The 16681-nt window shown below is 46.5% G+C and overlaps 1 protein-coding gene across 3 annotated transcripts in view; it reads left to right on the top strand.

Annotated features, from left to right (window-relative positions):
• The window catches only part of DAAM2 (dishevelled associated activator of morphogenesis 2), a 105800-nt gene that overhangs the window by 63543 nt on the left and 25576 nt on the right, over window positions 1–16681 (top strand). For all 3 annotated transcript variants that reach the window (XM_081034072.1, XM_081034070.1, XM_081034071.1), the window contains exons 3-10: window positions 2033–2122; window positions 6490–6564; window positions 6965–7059; window positions 9963–10296; window positions 11172–11282; window positions 12517–12620; window positions 13708–13774; window positions 14827–14944. In XM_081034072.1, the coding sequence (XP_080890198.1) occupies window positions 2033–2122; window positions 6490–6564; window positions 6965–7059; window positions 9963–10296; window positions 11172–11282; window positions 12517–12620; window positions 13708–13774; window positions 14827–14944 (994 nt within the window). The remainder of the gene's footprint in view (window positions 1–2032; window positions 2123–6489; window positions 6565–6964; window positions 7060–9962; window positions 10297–11171; window positions 11283–12516; window positions 12621–13707; window positions 13775–14826; window positions 14945–16681) is intronic.

The raw sequence follows: 16681 nt of genomic DNA, 5'->3' as shown, positions 1-16681 counted from the left end.
GAAATCATGAAGGGATCCCAAAAGGAACCTAGAGCGAAGTAGGAGGGACTGCTCGAGAGTGTGGCTGTCAAAGAAACCAGGCAGAGCGATTCAGTAAGGAGTGAATGGTCCACAGAGACTTAGGCTATCTGAGCTGAGCCAAATCGCCAGGAAATGTCCACTGATTTAGTGACAGAGACCACTGGCTGGAAAAGACAAGTGCATAAAGGACTAGTACAACGCTGAATGTCACTGCTCTGGAATTCAGGAAGGAAGAGATGTTCTGACCTGGGAAGGTTCGTGGAAGACTTGCTGGACGAGTCTAACTTTGAGCTTGGGAATTAGACCAGGGTTCACGGGGTCTGTGGGCAGGGAGGGCAGTCTGGGTGGAACGAGCTGTACAAGCAAAGCAGAAGAGATGCAGAGTTTGTGCTGGGACATATAAGGGGAATATAACTTTACTTTTATTTCTGATTCTGACTGTGGAAAAAGATAGACTGCAGGAACCTCAAGCTAGGGCTCTGGGAATTTTGACTAAGGACATTCCTTGGATATGAATGAGACTGGTTCTAGGGAAGAACCTTTGTTTAGCATGAGACAGGCAGAAATCTTTCTTTCCAAAAGCAAGTAACTTATGGGAATTATTTCAAATCATCTTTGTATGCGCTGTCCAAGATGGCAGCCACTGGCCACATGGGCCACTGACCACTTGAAATGTGGCTCGTCTGAACTGAGATGAATTGGGCGGGTAAAATACACACCAAACTTTAGTAAACTATCTCACTGATGTTTTATGTTGATGTTTTATGTTGAAATGATCATATTTTAGGTATTTGGGTTAAATAAAATGTATTATGAAGATTAACTTCACCTATTTCTTAATTTTGTAATGTGACTGGAACATTTTTAAAGTACATGGGGCTCACGTTGTACTTCTATTGGACAGTTCTGATCTACGCGAAGGAAAGTCTTCAATGTTCTCCAGTGAATAGAAGTATAGGGAAAAGAGTCTAGATTTTGATATTTAAGACCTTTTTTACTTTCTTAGATATTCCTTTCACTATTATTTCTGAAAATAAAAAGGTTAGTAATATTATGCTTTGATGTCTTAATGTGAATTTTGCTTTCGATTGGAAAAAAAATTCACCATAATTGAGTTGAAAGGCACACTATGGTCCCCACGGCCCATTAACTTTTTTTTTTTTTTTTGGATGAGCCTGAGCTTTGCTCATAGAAGAATCTTCAAGAAGAGAGCTTTTTAGAGGCCATCCAGCACAGGCAAACCTATGTCATACCAAACTACCCATAGAATTTACCCTAAGTTTGATGATGTCAGAGATGTCCCAGTTCTACTCCTCGGGAAGTGTGAGCTAGTCTTGTGGGACCCCAAGCCTTGTGCATGCACAGCCCTGTCTCTGGGTCATATGTGTGGAGGGGGCTGCCTCTGGCAGGTACATCACCGTGGGAAGCAGATGAACCCCCTCCCTTGGCATGGTGTGCCCTTCCAGCCAGGAGAGCTGCTCAGCCCCTTGTCCTCCCAGCCCTCCCCAGCCTGTGCTGGGACCCATGCTGAGATTAAGGGAGCCAGAAAATTTCTGGGGGAGAGACCGGAAGGTCAGGGAGACTTTAAGAATAAGGACTGGATCCGTAGAATGACTTCTTTCTTTGTCCAGCCTTGACTTATGGTATTACAAGTTTAAGAGGGACAAGGGAGGGACGACAAGAAACCCCCCGAGAAAGAGGATTAAGGGCTAGCAAAGCATTGCAGGGGGTGGTCAGGGCCTAAAGGAGGAGGGTGGATTTGCAGAGACAAGGTGGGGTGAAGAGGAAGTGAGGCAAGCATGAACAGAGCAGCACGGGCTCCGGTTGAAGCAAGGAGAGGCGGCTGTATTTCTAGCAGAGAAAGAATTGCCCGATCATATCTTTGGTCCTCTTTGGGAGGAAGATAGTGGACTGAGGGATAGGTTTGGGGGAATTGTAATTTCCTGTAAGGCTGACTATTTAATGTCAACCATCTCTGGGTTTCAGACTTTTTTTCTTGTTTTCTTTGCAGGATGAGTTGGATCTCACTGACAAAAACCGGGACGCTGTGTTCGCACTGCCCCCTGAGAAAAAATGGCAGATCTATTGCAGCAAGAAGAAGGTACCACCTGTCTCCACAGCACACAGCAGCTCTTGCCTCTATGCTCGCGCATTCATGCAACAGATATTTATTACATACCAGCACTGTCCGAGGTGTTGGAGGAACAACAGTGAATAAATCAGGACCAAACAAACAAACAAGCAAACAAACACAAAATCCGTGCTCTCATGGAGCTTGTACTCAGAGAAATAGGATTCTGTTTTTCAAAAACCCTTTAAGCAGGTGCCTCCTGGGTTCCAGCAGTGGTGCTGGGTTAGGGAGATACAAAGATGACAAATCTAGACTCCCTTCTCAGGTCTATACCCATGGCTGGAGGGTGTGCGGACCTAGGCCTTACCTGGGGGCAGCTTTGTTGTCAGGACTCAGTTAGGGGGAGCAGAGTAGCCTTTTTCTGGATCTTTAGCACCGTCCTCTCCTAGGCTCAGCCTCACAGGCAGCATGCCTATCAGGCTCACACATGAGTCCTCATTCTGCCCACCTTTCCTCCCTCTCCTCACATTCATTAAAAGATCTCCTTAGAGGTCTAGATTCTCCCTAGAAAGGGGTGTGTGGCTACAGTCAGGGCTTAATTGAATTTTACCTGCCCCCCTCTGCTTTCCCAGCAGCTGTGCTTTCTTCTCTTTTCCTTCATCTCTGTGTCTCTTTCGCTCATCTCTTTCTCTCTGTCTCCCTTGCCCCCTATGTTAACCTGGCTGTTTCTTTCACTCTGTTTTTCTTTTCTTGACTCACCTTTCTCCGCTGCCCTCCGCTCTCCCATTTTTCAGACTTGCAGCTTGTCCCTTTGACTTCAGAGTGTAGGGGTGTGGGGGTCAGGACCTGGCTATTCCTGCACGGAGGCTCAGACTGTCTCCCTCCTGGGAGAAGATGGGCAGGTGTGGGGCGATTCTCAGCGGTTTCTTCTTCCTGCTCCCCGAGCCCAGTCGTGGCTCTCTTCTTACTTTTCTTGCTCAGGATTTTTGTCCCATCCGGAGCTCCATACCGAGCGAGACTGACCTTATAAAATCAGAAGATCAGAATCATACACCATTTTTGAGTTGGAAGGAACTAAGAAACAATCCAGTCTAGGAAAGCCTAGAGAGGCCCTGGCCTCACCCAAAGTTACCAGCCAGTTATGGCAAGGGGCTGCACCGGTGATGGAACCCAGGCCCTCTTGAGTCTGAGAACTTGTGACAAGATGCGTGGGCTTCAGAGGCTACAAGCCATTGTCAAGTATACTCAATGTGCATTCATTAAACACCTGCAGAATACCATGCTCTGTGTCCAGGAATCTCACTGTGAGAAAGGCAGGTTTGAAAAACAAAACAAAATAAAAAAACTCTAGTCATGGGAGGACGGGAAGAAGGATTGTGAAAATGAATTTCAGGAGTAATTAATCATATCTCATGATTCTCTACTTTCCAACTTGAGTTACTATGGCGTTCCCTTAAGTTGATTTCTTTTATAGCTAAAACAAAAAATATATTAAAATATAAGGGTGTCCTGCAGGGGACCCTGCTTGCTGCGCCATTTGTCATGCGAGGCGTCCGGCGGGGCGGCCTGCGGGGTCTCTGGTCCCGCTCCCCACATAAGAACGCAGGACACTGTGAGGCCAAAAAGGAACACCCACGGAGCCATAGATAGGGGAGTCAAACCAATATATTCTCGCTGGCGGCTGGGCTGGAGACACAGGAAGCAGGATCTACATAATCTGCCTAACAGCAATCCGTGCTTGCCAGCCACCCTCTTCTTGCTAGCCCCCATTTTCTTTTCCGCTAGCGTAGCCACGGCAGTTATATTAGTGGCCAATGGCTCACTGGTTACAGCTGACGGCCAACTAGCCACAGCTGCTGGCCATCTGATGACAGTTGATGGCCATTTACTACCCGAGCCAGCACCTTTCTATGTGAGGCCGAGAGCCTGGAAACTGTTTTTTGGGGATTTGTCCCCACAAAGGGCATCTCTGTCTATGTTCTCTCTACAAATTGTGTATAATTTCCCCACATACTTTCATAAAACCTGCTGTTTCTACAATGTACTTCCTCTGACTGTAACACCCTCCCCATCTGTCTTAGATTTAGTAATCTTTAATAACTCCTCCCCGTCCTCTCAGCCCCCGACCACCTCACCACCCTCATGAACCTTCTATGCTACATGCCCCCTTCAATGTTTCCATGGCCCACTATGGACAGTTTTACCATAGAGTGTCACCCTGACTGTGACACTGTGGAAGGCAGGGATTATGACTTTTTGCTCAGTACTTTCAGGACTCAGTACAGTGATTTTCATGTAGTAGGTGCTCATTAAATGCATATAGAATGGCTAAAGGATGAGCCAGCCAAGGCAGGAAAGTATGTGTTTGATGATGCATATCTTTTTCGTTTTGTGATCCCTTCTCCAAGGTAGAAGATAGAATTTGGGGGCCTCAGTCATGGAGCTTTAACACATGTAGTCACATGAAATCACAAAGACCAAATCAAGGTAGCTTTCCCATGGGTCTAAAATGTGGATTTTATGAAACCAAATCATGAAGCCCGAGTGGACGGAGCTGAGGGATTGAGGGCAAAGTCCAGGCCAGTTGGCAGACAAATGGCTTGTCAGGGAGGTTCGGGAGGAGGTACGTTTTCATAATGATTTGGAAGCAGGAGATGGGCAGAGAGCAGATGACGGGGAGTGGCCCAATGGGACAAGGACAGGGACAGGAAGGAGTAGGGTATGTGTAATATCCAGATACAGGTCCTTTGGCTGGAGGAAAAGGCTGGATTTTCAATCAACAGTAATGTCATCCAACTGCCATCATTCTTGTCCACACTTGGGAAGAAATTGAGGCTTTCTCTTGGGACCTGGACTCTGACCTGGGCGCCCTCATTTGCACAGACCGCCTCTAAGACTTACCAAAACCCAGGGCCTTGGGCATTTCTGTTTCCCTCTTTTTGTAAAGTTGCTATTTCTTGAGCACCTACTATGTGCTAGGCAGTGCACCAAATGCTTTATGTCAGTGCTTCTCAAACTCACTGGGAGAAGCACCAAGTTTTTAAATTTCTAAGCCATCACAGACCAATACTTTTGTAAAATACAAGAATATTATTAGAAAAATAAAATTAAGAAAAACATGTATAAAATATCAGCACAAATTTTTATGAGATTCAACAGACATAAAATTATATTTTATTAAGCAGAGTCAGGGTAAATATAATAGGGGGAAAGAAATTTAATTTTAATTGTACGCGGAGTGATCAGAAAATACAGTGGATGTTTAAGTAAAAAAATGTATTACAGTATAAAAAACACGTTGCCATTAATTCCCCTGAAAATACTCCCCCTCACTTTGAACACACTTATTCCATCATTCTTGCCACTTTCTAAAGCAGTTCTGGAAGTCCTCTTTCATGAGTGTCTTTAGTTGCGCTGTCATGGCTGCCTCGATGTCCTGAATCTATTCAAAATGTTTACTTTTCATGGTCTTTTTGACTTTGGGGAAGAGTCAGAATTCGCATGGTGCCAGATCTGGTGAATAAGGTGGATGAGGACACACCATAAAGTTTTTATTTGACAGAAATTGCTGTATACCAGAAGCAATGTGTGACATGGTGCCTTTCCGTTGTGATCACAAAATATGGTGAATGCTGCTGCCAAGTGCCACCCAATGGAAAGGCAGGGATCTTCAAAACGGGAAGCGGCGTGTCGAACCTTAGTCACAGTGTGTGACAAGTTTCAACTTGTTCAGTGCAGTCAGTCTGGTGTGACCTATGGTTGAGAGAAGGTGTGTTTTAAAGTGTGCCATCAATCATCCTCCAGCATGACAACGCTCCATGTCACACATCGCTTCTAGTACGGCAATTTCTGTCAAATAAAAACATTACAGTGTGTCTTCATCCACCTTATTCACTGGATCTGGCACCGTGTGACTTCTGGCTCTTCCCCAAAGTCAAAATGATTCAGGACAGGGAGGCAGCCTCGACAGCGCAACTAAAGACACTCACGAAAGAGGCCTTCCAGAACTGCTTCAGAAAGTGGCAAGGATGATGGCATACGTGTGTTTGAAGTGAGGGGCAGTATTTTGAGGGGGATTAATGGCAATGTGTCTTTTATTGTAATGATTTTTTAAAATTTAAACATTGACCATATTGTATGATCACACCTAGTATTGTTCATTGAAAGTGTGTATATCTCCTGGTTTCTACCCACGTCATTGGCTGGTCATGAGATTCAGTGTTCATTATCCATATTTTACCAAGGAAGGGATGGAAGCCTGGGGAGATTTCATAATTTCCTTGAAGTCACCCCGTCTAGGCGGAGCTGGGAAATGAATTTGTCCAAGGAATGAAGCTGACGATCTCAGGCCATGGACCTGTCTTGCCAGTTGATCCATATAGTTCTTCTTGTTCCAGGAGCAGGAGGATCCCAACAAGCTGGCGACCAGCTGGCCTGACTATTATATTGACCGAATCAACTCTATGGCTGCGGTGAGTGGCCACTACTGTCCAGCCCTGGCCCCACTTGAAAAGGCTATGGGGGAGAGAGAGCCTCTGTCATCTTTCCCTGCACCTCACACCCCACTCATTGGAGATCAAATCCTTAGATGTTATAATCCCTTCCCTGTGTGAGAGTCCCCCAACCATTTGTACTTCAGACAGACTTGGGAAATAGATTGGGCCAATCATTCTCCCCATTTTACAGATGAGGAAAGTAAAGTCTGGGGCCAGAACCTGAGTCTTCTGAGAGTCTGACACTGTCTTAGTAAACCATTCCCTGAAGCCTCACCCTTCTTGAAGCGAGGGTGGTCCCTCACACCTGGGCAGGGGGTGCAGGAGGCTGGGAGAGAGGCAGCCCAGTGTGACCTCCACCCTACTCAACCTACCTCAGATGCAGAGTCTGTACGCATTTGATGAGGAGGAGACTGAGATGAGGAACCAGGTTGTGGAAGACCTGAAGACAGCTCTCCGGACGCAGCCCATGAGGTGACTCACTCTTCACTTCCTTCCACATCCCTTCACCTAGTGGTCCCCCTTCACTTCCTGAAGCTTCATGCTTTGCTTGGTTCCATCCTCGTCCCCTTGGCCAACTCCAATTTTCAGCGTTCCCTAGAGTTTACTTTATTGCCCTTCCCAGCTCCCACACCCCCTTTCTCTGAGGAGCTGGGAGGCTGCCAGGGGATGGACATGTTACAAAAATGGACTAAACCTTAGGTCCTGAAGAGCTATCTAAAGAGAAATTGAGGGAAGATACTTGTTTTTCTTCGGAGAATAAAACAGAAGGGAAAGGGGCCATATGGACAACGTGTGCAAAAAGAAGCTCTGAGAATAAGGGGGCCTCGTGAGTGTGGGTGAAAAATAGTGCAACCACTAGGGGGAGATGTGGTGTCCATAGATGAGATTTCACCAGTGAGAGTGGGAGCAATGCAGGCAAGGAAAAAGGGGGTGGATGTCCGAAAGGCTGGAGAAGAAACTTTCCCCCCTCTCCAGGCCACATTATACAAGGGTCCAAAGAGGGGACAGTTGCCACAAGTTCTTCTTGTGTCTGGTTACTGGCTCATGCCAGCTTGTGAGAGCCAAATGTTAAATTTCTAGCAGTTTTGCAAGCTTGCTCTTAAACATAGCTGTGATTAAAATATAGCTTACTATAAATTTACGGTTAAATAAATCATTTCAAAAATAATGGTAATAAATACTTGAAACTTATCATTCCCAAATTAGCTAAGGAGTTCATTCCATTGAACTGCGATGTGTGCTCTTCGCTATTACATATGCTCTTGAGTTTGCACCTGTTGTATATGCATGGTGGAAATATTATAAATGGTGCATCTCTTCCCAACGTCATGTTCAATTACATCACACTGATGACTTCAGATCAGCTATGCTGGAGGATTTATACCATGGAAGTTGGCAAACACTACAATCAGGCCTTTTTTTTTTTTTTTTTTTGCTTTTTCCAAAGAGCCAGTTGTTTAACACTTACCGGCATGCTGGTCTGCAGTTGCGCCTGTGTGTGTGTGTGTGTGTGTGTGTGTGTGTGTGTGTTGTCTGGGCTGAGCTCTCTGTCCCAGGAGCCTGGAAACAGAGCCTCAAGGAGACTGGAGCACCCTAACGTTCCCACTTGTCATTCAGGTTGGGGTGGGGTTTGGTATGGAAAGGGGGGATACAGGAAGTATGAGGAAGTTAGGAAGTAGAGTCGTTGAGGAGAGGTTGCCAGGTCTGTCCCCCACTTCCATTTATTTTTATTTCCCTTGATAAAATTCCGATTACAAAGTTACACCTAGTCATGGTAGAAATTTTGTGGAATACAGAGAAGCATATGATAGAAAAATGTAAATAATACCTATTTTAATAAGTTAATTTGAGAGTATATTCTATTTTTCTAGGCATATTTGTATAAGAATATAGAAATACACACAAATACACTTGATCCCAAGTGTATTGATTATATGTAGTGGTTCCTTCAGCTTCATTTATGATATTCTTCAGATCATTAATCACCGTCCTTCTAAATCAAGGCTTCTAAGCCATTGTGTGTGTGTGCTCCACGGCTGACTTTGGCACCCAGATGAAACTTACTGACTGCTTTGAGAATGATGTTTTCAAATAATAAAGTAAAACAGATAAAAATAGGTAGGATTAAAAAATAAGCCAATTAAATTGAAATACAGTTACCAAATGGTAAAAATGTGTGAGATGGCCATAAACGTGTTTCTGTATTCCTTAAATAGCAAGAATAAGCAACCACCATAATTTTGAAGCGTTCATCAGTATAAATGATATTTTGAGATACCTGCAACCACTCTCATTTTACATGACAAATAGCTGTGAATTCTTTGGGTGACGAAGTCACAGATTCTGCTAACACCACTGTCATTTATTGTCTACATTCATCATTGAAAGAAATGCAAAATTTCAGTTAGAGGTTTCCAAAAGTAAAAGTGGAGGCACATGTCAGAGATACTGCAGGTTCGGTTCCAGACCCCTGCAACAAAATGAATATCACAATAAAGTCAGTCACATGATTGTTTTGGTTTCCCAGTGCATATACAAGTTATGTTTACACAATGCTGTCGTCTATTAAGTGGGCAATAGCATCATGTCTGACAAACAATGTATGCACCTTAATTAAAAAAATACTGTATTGCTAAACAATGCTAACGATCATCTGAGCCTTCAGCAAGTCCTCATCTTTTTGCTGGTGGAGGGTCTCCCCTTCAATATGTAAGAAATGCAGTATCTGTGAAGCACAGTGAAGCAAAGAACAATAAAACGGAGTATTTCTGTATAATTTTCTTTCCCCAGCCAAGTTCATGGACTCCTGAATGCTAGCTGTAGACCCTTTAGGGGAACGTAGCCTCCAGGTTAATCTTTGAACTAAATGATTTTTAATGTTCTCTTCTAACATGCAAGATGACTTAGTTGTTTTCTTAAGGCTCTCTTGAAGAGTTCCTTCCCCAGCCTTGGTCCCTTGACTCAGTGACTGAATTCCCCCTTCTCTCCACCTCAAGCTGGAAGTCCTCCTTGTTGTCTGACTGGAATCCTCTTAATTCCTATTCTCAGGGGAGATGAATCTTCAGGTTTAACAGCTGTAGTAATTATTGTAATAATTATCACGATCATCCCCTTCACATACACAAGCAGTGTAGCAATGAAACTGACAACCAATGACATGCAAATGAACAGCACTTAAAATGCAAATAAGATGCAAGTCCCCTGAGAGGATGATAGAATGTCAGTGCTTTAGATAAACTTTATGAAGGAACCAAGCCATTACTGTGGGTGGGGCACAGTGGTGCACTGGTAATGGGGTAACGATTTGCAGAATGTATGTGGAATACCATGCAAGGGCAGGATGCCCGTTTTGCTAATGGCTCTGGCCCGGGCAGGTTTGTAACGCGCTTCATCGAGCTGGATGGCTTGACCTGTCTGCTGAATTTCCTCCGGAGTATGGACCACGCCACCTGCGAGAGCCGCATCCACACCTCCCTCATTGGCTGCATCAAGGCTCTGATGAACAACTCCCAGGGGCGGGCTCACGTGCTGGCGCAGCCCGAGGCCATCAGCACCATCGCTCAGAGCCTGCGCACTGAGAACAGCAAGACCAAGGTGGCCGTGCTGGAGATCCTGGGCGCCGTGTGTCTGGTGCCTGGAGGCCACAAGAAGGTGCTGCAGGCCATGCTGCACTATCAGGTGTACGCAGCTGAGCGGACGCGCTTTCAGGTGAGCCGCCCACCCGCAGAGGGTGTAATTGAAAAACAGGAGGGGTCTTAAGACGTAAGAGTTTGGCTGGGAAAATGGACTCCTTGCTAGAACATGGGTTCCTTGAGGCTGGAATATTGGTTTCCTTCCATTTTGTGGCTCCATGTCTCTGAACCCAGCACTTGGCGCATGATAGGGGCTCAGTCAAGAATTGTTGAGTTGAGTGCAATTGCAGGCATCAAGATTTTAGGCCCTAGACCCTGGCCAGGGCCTACAATGGGGACATTGGCAACTCTCCTGTGAGCTCGGCCATGCTATTCTCCTTTCTTCTCCCCGGCCTGCAGAAAAGTAATGAGATAGTAAGTATGAGATAGTAAGTATACAATGTCTTGGTACAGAGTAGGTCTCCATAGATGTGAAGTGTCATTACAAACTCCATGATTTATCCACCACTATAGGGTATTCATTTATTCTGTCATCAAACATTTTTAAGTACCTACTCTGTGCAAAAAGTGGCTCCTGACCCTTTGCAGAAGATACACAAGAGATAAAAGGCAGTGGCCATGCTGTCAAGAAGCAGAGCAGCAAATATGTACAAGCTATAAAGACCTATAAAGTGCTGAAGCAGGGTTTCAGTGCTGCCCCACAAAATAAACCAAGCCCTGAAGGCTGAGTGGAGAGGAAGTAAGGCAGGCAGAGACTGAGGTGTTGGGAGGCGAAGGGTGCTTTTTGGCAAAAGTGAGCTTTAGGGAAGATCCCAGATAAGTTGGAAAGATTGGGTAGGGAGAACGGATGGGGCATTCTGGGTAGTTGGAATGGCAGGAGCAAAGGTGCAGAGGCTGGACCTGTAGGATCCTGAGCCCCCCTCTCCTTTTCTGCCCTGCCTTTTCCTCCAGACACTGCTGAATGAGCTGGACCGAAGTTTGGGCCGGTACCGGGATGAAGTGAATCTGAAAACAGCCATCATGTCCTTTATCAACGCTGTCCTCAATGCTGGAGCTGGAGAGGTAAGGCACCTTCACCTTGCCCTTGCTGTGTGCTGACTTTCTGGACCTGGGGTAGAGTGTGTGAGCGCTTCCCGGGGAAGTAGCAGAGGGGAGTTAGGAGAGGTGAATAGTGTCCCTAAGGCATCTGGTTGGTATGGCTGCCACTAACCATCATTGTCTTCAATTATCTTGCCTCCCTCGCTTGGGATCAAGAAAGAATAGCTTGTCAGTAACCTCACTGTCATGGGGGTTCCTGGGGACTTTTCTGCCTAGGTAGTATCATGCATTATTTGTGTCACGGACAAACCAGTGTTGGCTGGCTGGATGATGGCCTAGGGTGGTGAAGGATCATTTGTGGGAGGAAGGCAAGTGTAGGTTCTTCTTGTAGGCTCTTCTTTCTAAGAGCTTTCTAAAGACCTGCTTCTGGCCTGGTGTCTGGGTTGGCTAGTCATGCTTTTCTAGCACCTTCTGTCAGGAGGTGTGGTTTAAACATTTTTTTTTTCCTGTGGGGTCAGAATGAGGTTCTCAGACCATAAAAATAGTGACAATTAAAGAAGAGCTTGAAGAACAGGTGAACTCCCCAAATTCTAAGGTAATCAAATGTCCCAGTCAGGGTCAGCTGATTGAAGGATAAAAGGGGGGCATTTTAACAATCTGTACTTTTCCCTCTTTTCTACCAGCATGCTTTTTTTGCATCCAATCCTGGTGACCTGAGTTAGGACAGGTGAATAATGTCCCTAAGATGCTGACATCACTTTTGTCAGTACTAGCTGTTTATGGTTGACACCTGTTCTGATTAGTTGGTAACCATAACTCATCAGGTAATTTTTGTCAATACCATTCCTGTAGGTAAGTAATATCATGCCCATTTGACAGATGAGGAAACTAAGGGCTTTCCCAAAGTCACAAAAATAGGATAAGTGGCAGAGCAGGTATTTGAACCAAGATCCGTCTGAATTCAAAGCATGTGCTCCATATCACTGCAACACTGTTCTTTGATGCCAAAAGCTAAGCGAAATCTGTTAAGAGACCTAAAGGAGATGACGCAGGAGACCTAAAGGGAGTAAATTAACGACATCAAAAGGTGTCTCCTTCTGCCCTTTCTTGAAATTCTGGGACTTGAAACAGTTCCAGATGAGTTTACTGCAGGAGATGTGGTGGGACGATGAGTAGCGTGGCAGTGAGGGTCCACTGGGGAACTCTTGTGGAAATTGAGGCCAGCCAATGAGTCTGGTCCTCCCTTGCTGATCCCCAGGATAATCTGGACTTCCGCCTACATCTACGGTATGAGTTCCTGATGCTGGGGATACAACCTGTGATTGACAAACTCCGGCAGCACGAGAATGCCATCCTGGACAAGTAAGGCCCACGCTACTCATCTCCATGGCAGACCCATGGAGACAGTGCCTCAGTGGGGGATGGTCAGGGCCTTCGTGGAGGCTGCCCTTTCCACTGGAGACCACCTGCCTTAGCCAGCATTGATTCAGAATCAGCTCTGGGGTGGGGGTGGGGAGTGCATAAGTCCCCCAACCCCTTGTCCCACATCTTACCTATGTCCCTGCCTGCCCTCTTTGTTGACCTGCCATGTCATCGCTGATGTTATAGACAGATGGACCCTGTAGTTCTCAGCCGTGGCAGTAGTGCCCCCTGGAGGGCATCTGGAAACACATGGGAGTGTTTGGTTTTCACACTGGCTGGAGGGAGCACTATTAGCAGTGGTTGTTAGGGGCCAGATGCTCAATGTGCACCCCTGCTCAACAAAGAAATGCCCACTTGCCGTAAAGGTCCTTGTTGCTCAAAAGGCACGATTACATTCCCGTGAGTTATCAGTGAGTCCCCTCTGGTTCTGTCCCATTGGTACAGGCCACTTTATTATACTGGGTCTTAGCGGACAGAGGATGAATCCTTTTGAGGTAGAATGGGGGCATGAATGGGGTAGAAAATGAGAGACTGACTTTGAGGGATGACATGGGGACAGTATGAGAACACTGGGGAAGGTGTATGTAGGCGAGTAGTCCTTGACTGGGAGTGATTTTACCCCCCGGGGACATTTGGCAATGCCTAGGGACCTTTTTGGTTGTCACAACTCAAGGGTGGGCGGTGCTGCTGATAGTGGGTGGAGGTCAGAGAGGCTGCTGAACCTCTTGCAGCTCCCGGATTAGCCTCTCGTAACCAAGGATAATCCAACCCCAAGGTCAGGAGAGCCCAGTATTGACAAAGCCTGATCTAAGGTGATGGGCCCTGGGTTGGCATCCCTGAGGGAGGGGCGTGGGATAAAGGAGGGGAGTGTGGGCCTACAGATAGCTGTTTTTTTTCTGGTTTAGCATCGGTCCCACCTGAACGAAGCTTTCCGTTTTAGCTGGTGAGGCACTCAAAGGGGCTTACCCCTCAACCGGAGATGTCCTGGTGGTAATGTCTGCGCTCTCTGTGCTCCCATCCTGTCTAGGCATTTAGACTTCTTTGAGATGGTCCGGAATGAGGATGACCTGGAGCTAGCCAGGAGGTTTGACATGGTGAGGAGCCTGCCGGGGTGAGGTGACTGCGGTGGGGTCCCAGGTGGCCCCACAGCCACTTCTTCAGATCCTGTGCTGTGGTAGGCCCAGGGCTGGTTGGGTTCCCTGCTGAGGATCTCCATAGCCAGGTCCTGCTTCCGGAGCCCTGGCAATAGGTTGGCTCTGGTTGGCCTCAGCTGGCGGGCCTTAACTGGTCGGGCATCTACGCCCTAGGGGACCACAGCCCCCAAAGGGAAAAAAGCCAGTTCTTACACACGATGCCTCTCCTGTACTATTTTCCCCCTGCCTTCCAGCAATTTCCTGAGTCCCTCTCACCATCACTAACCAGATGATGCTTAGCAAACAAAATCATAATTTCATTTGAGCCTTAGAAACCCTGAACATACACAATTCCGCTGCTTAAATATGGTACCATAAAAATCCTGTCTAACTAGAAGCCTGCTGTTGGGTGGGTGCTTCAGCTGCTAACCATCAGCCCATGATGTTCTCAAAAGCCCTGGATTTATAGATACAGAAACCGGGGCCAGAGAGGACAAGCAGCTTGCCTCGTGTCACACAACTAGAGAGTAGGTCCAGGATTTGAACCCAGATTTTAGACGTAGGCTCCCGTATGCTTCTTGAATCACCTATGCCCCTGCTCACTTCCTTTACTCTGAATTAGTCGTTCTCAACCAAGGGCAATTTTGCACCCCCCTCCAGGGACACTGGTAATGTCTTGAGGCATTTTTAAGTTGTCACAACTGGTGTAAAGAGGGTATCACTGGCATCTGATAGATAGAGGCCAGGGTTGCTTCCAAACACCCTACAATGAACACGGCAGCCCCTACAACAAAAATCACCCAACCCAAGGTGCCAGGAATGCCGAGACTGAGAAACCCTGGTTTATAAAACTAGCACACCTCCCTTCTGTTTTTGAAGCCTGGGCCAGCCCCAGGGGAAAGTGCACTGTCCTGGGAGAGGGGGTTCAGTGGATGAGGCAGGGCCTTCTCTCCCCTGTTCCCGCCCTCCGCTGCCTTCGCCCTCCCCAGTCACGGCCCTCTCCACTCGCCCAGGTCCACATCGACACCAAGAGTGCTTCGCAGATGTTTGAGCTAATCCACAAGAAGCTGAAGCACACGGAGGCCTACCCCTGCCTGTTGTCTTTCCTGCACCACTGCCTACAAATGCCCTGTGAGTAGCCTGCACTTGCCACTTCCCTCAGCCGGTCCGAGCCCTGGCCGGGGCAGGTTGAGACAAGGCATCAGGACCTCCTAGGGTGGTGAGTCTCACCCTGTCTCCCTCTGCACATGCGCCGAAGAGGCCGCGCCAGGACTCAGGCCCCTGATAGGCCATGCCACCTGGAGCCCCTGGTCCTCCCTCCCTCCTTGACGTCAAGGCTTCCACTGTCATGGTGGGGAGTTGCTGGGGACGTGGCCTGAACAATGCCAACATCCCATGCCAACAAGTGATATCTTGATCCCTGTGAAATCAAAAAGCACTGGCTGTCAGCTCCTCACAGCGGGGGGATCAGCCCTCTTGGGGAGTTTCAAAAAAAAGTTTTATGTTTGGGGAAGTAGCACAGATGTGGAATGAGCAGGGATTTTTTTTTCTTTAAGTCAGTTCCTCCATGTAGTCCTTGCTGGCTCCCACCCTAACACCTTCATCCCTGCCTCCCTTTACAAATACCACATGTCAGCATCTAAAGGGAACAGATGCCGGGCTCTTAAGATCCAGGTGTGCACAGTAACTGCATAAATTGCACATAATTACTAATAGCCCAGCATGCAATTCGCAATGAGCTTTAACCATTTGGTATTAAAGTTCTTCATAAATAGAATATTTAGAAAATTAGCGTGGGCCACCATCATGGTCAACCTATACAGACTCTCTTTCGTGGTGGTGATATGGTGACAACTACAATTTGTTGTGTGGCAGCTCTGGGCCAGGTATAATGTGAGGTCCTTCAGCAGTGTCTCCAAACCTCAGAATGACTTAGAAAGCGTGCATTATTATCTCCAGTTTATGGTGGGCAAACTTGAGGCTGAACGAGTCCTTACATAGGAAAGAATTTTTGTTTCTTTAGGGTCAGGCTTTAGATGAAACACGTTCTACGTCTGTAAACCAGTGACCTGGCTTTACCCTGTTTTGCTCGGTAAAAGGTAAATGGAAAATAATGCCAATCTGCAATGCCTGTGTCAGTGGGGTGGTGGAAAGAAAATAGACACAGTGGCCTGGACGAGGAAGCTCTGAATTCTTCAAAAGTCCATCCAGAAGGTCTTCATGGAAGACATGGGAAGTCCCTGGGAAACCTGACTTCTGTTCCTGTGTTCGGTGTTCCACCAGCAATATATATGGGTCTCTCTATTTTGCTTCAGAATGGGGCTTTGCAGACATGACCTTTCTCACCTTGTAGACATTGATGGTTTGACTTCAAGGTCAGGATCATGCTGGTTGATGTCCCTTGGTCGTCAGTAGAAATGAAATATTGGAGGTCAAGATCCAATGAAGAAAAGCTTATCGCTGTTACGGGAAAAGAAAGTTCATGTCCAGCCAGACTGTGATTAGAAGGGATGAGAGTAGGGCCCTGTGAGATCAGGCACAACACACAGTGCCTTTGCTTTCTAGTTCAAGGTCACCTTCACCAAAAAATCGTCTTGGATTTCATTACCACTTCTCCAGTTCAGTCTGACTCCCTCTCGGTGCATACCTGTAATTAGTTTCCATTCATCTTTCTCTGTAGAACTGTAACAGATAATCCTAAAACGCTTTTTTTTTTTTTTTTTAAATTTCCCTGGAGACTTTATTACTTAGCATGTAATATTTTGGAACAGATTTACTTTCTTAAAGGTGATGTTTTTAGATAATGTAAAAATCAATTTACATTCTCAACACATAGGACACTCAGGTACCAACAGGGAAGAAAGGCAG

Source organism: Rhinolophus hipposideros (genome assembly GCF_964194185.1).
Source record: "Rhinolophus hipposideros genome assembly, chromosome: 3".
Lineage (NCBI taxonomy): Eukaryota > Metazoa > Chordata > Mammalia > Chiroptera > Rhinolophidae > Rhinolophus > Rhinolophus hipposideros.
Note: the sequence above shows the minus strand (reverse complement) of the source record. Positions and strands in the feature narration are given on the sequence as shown.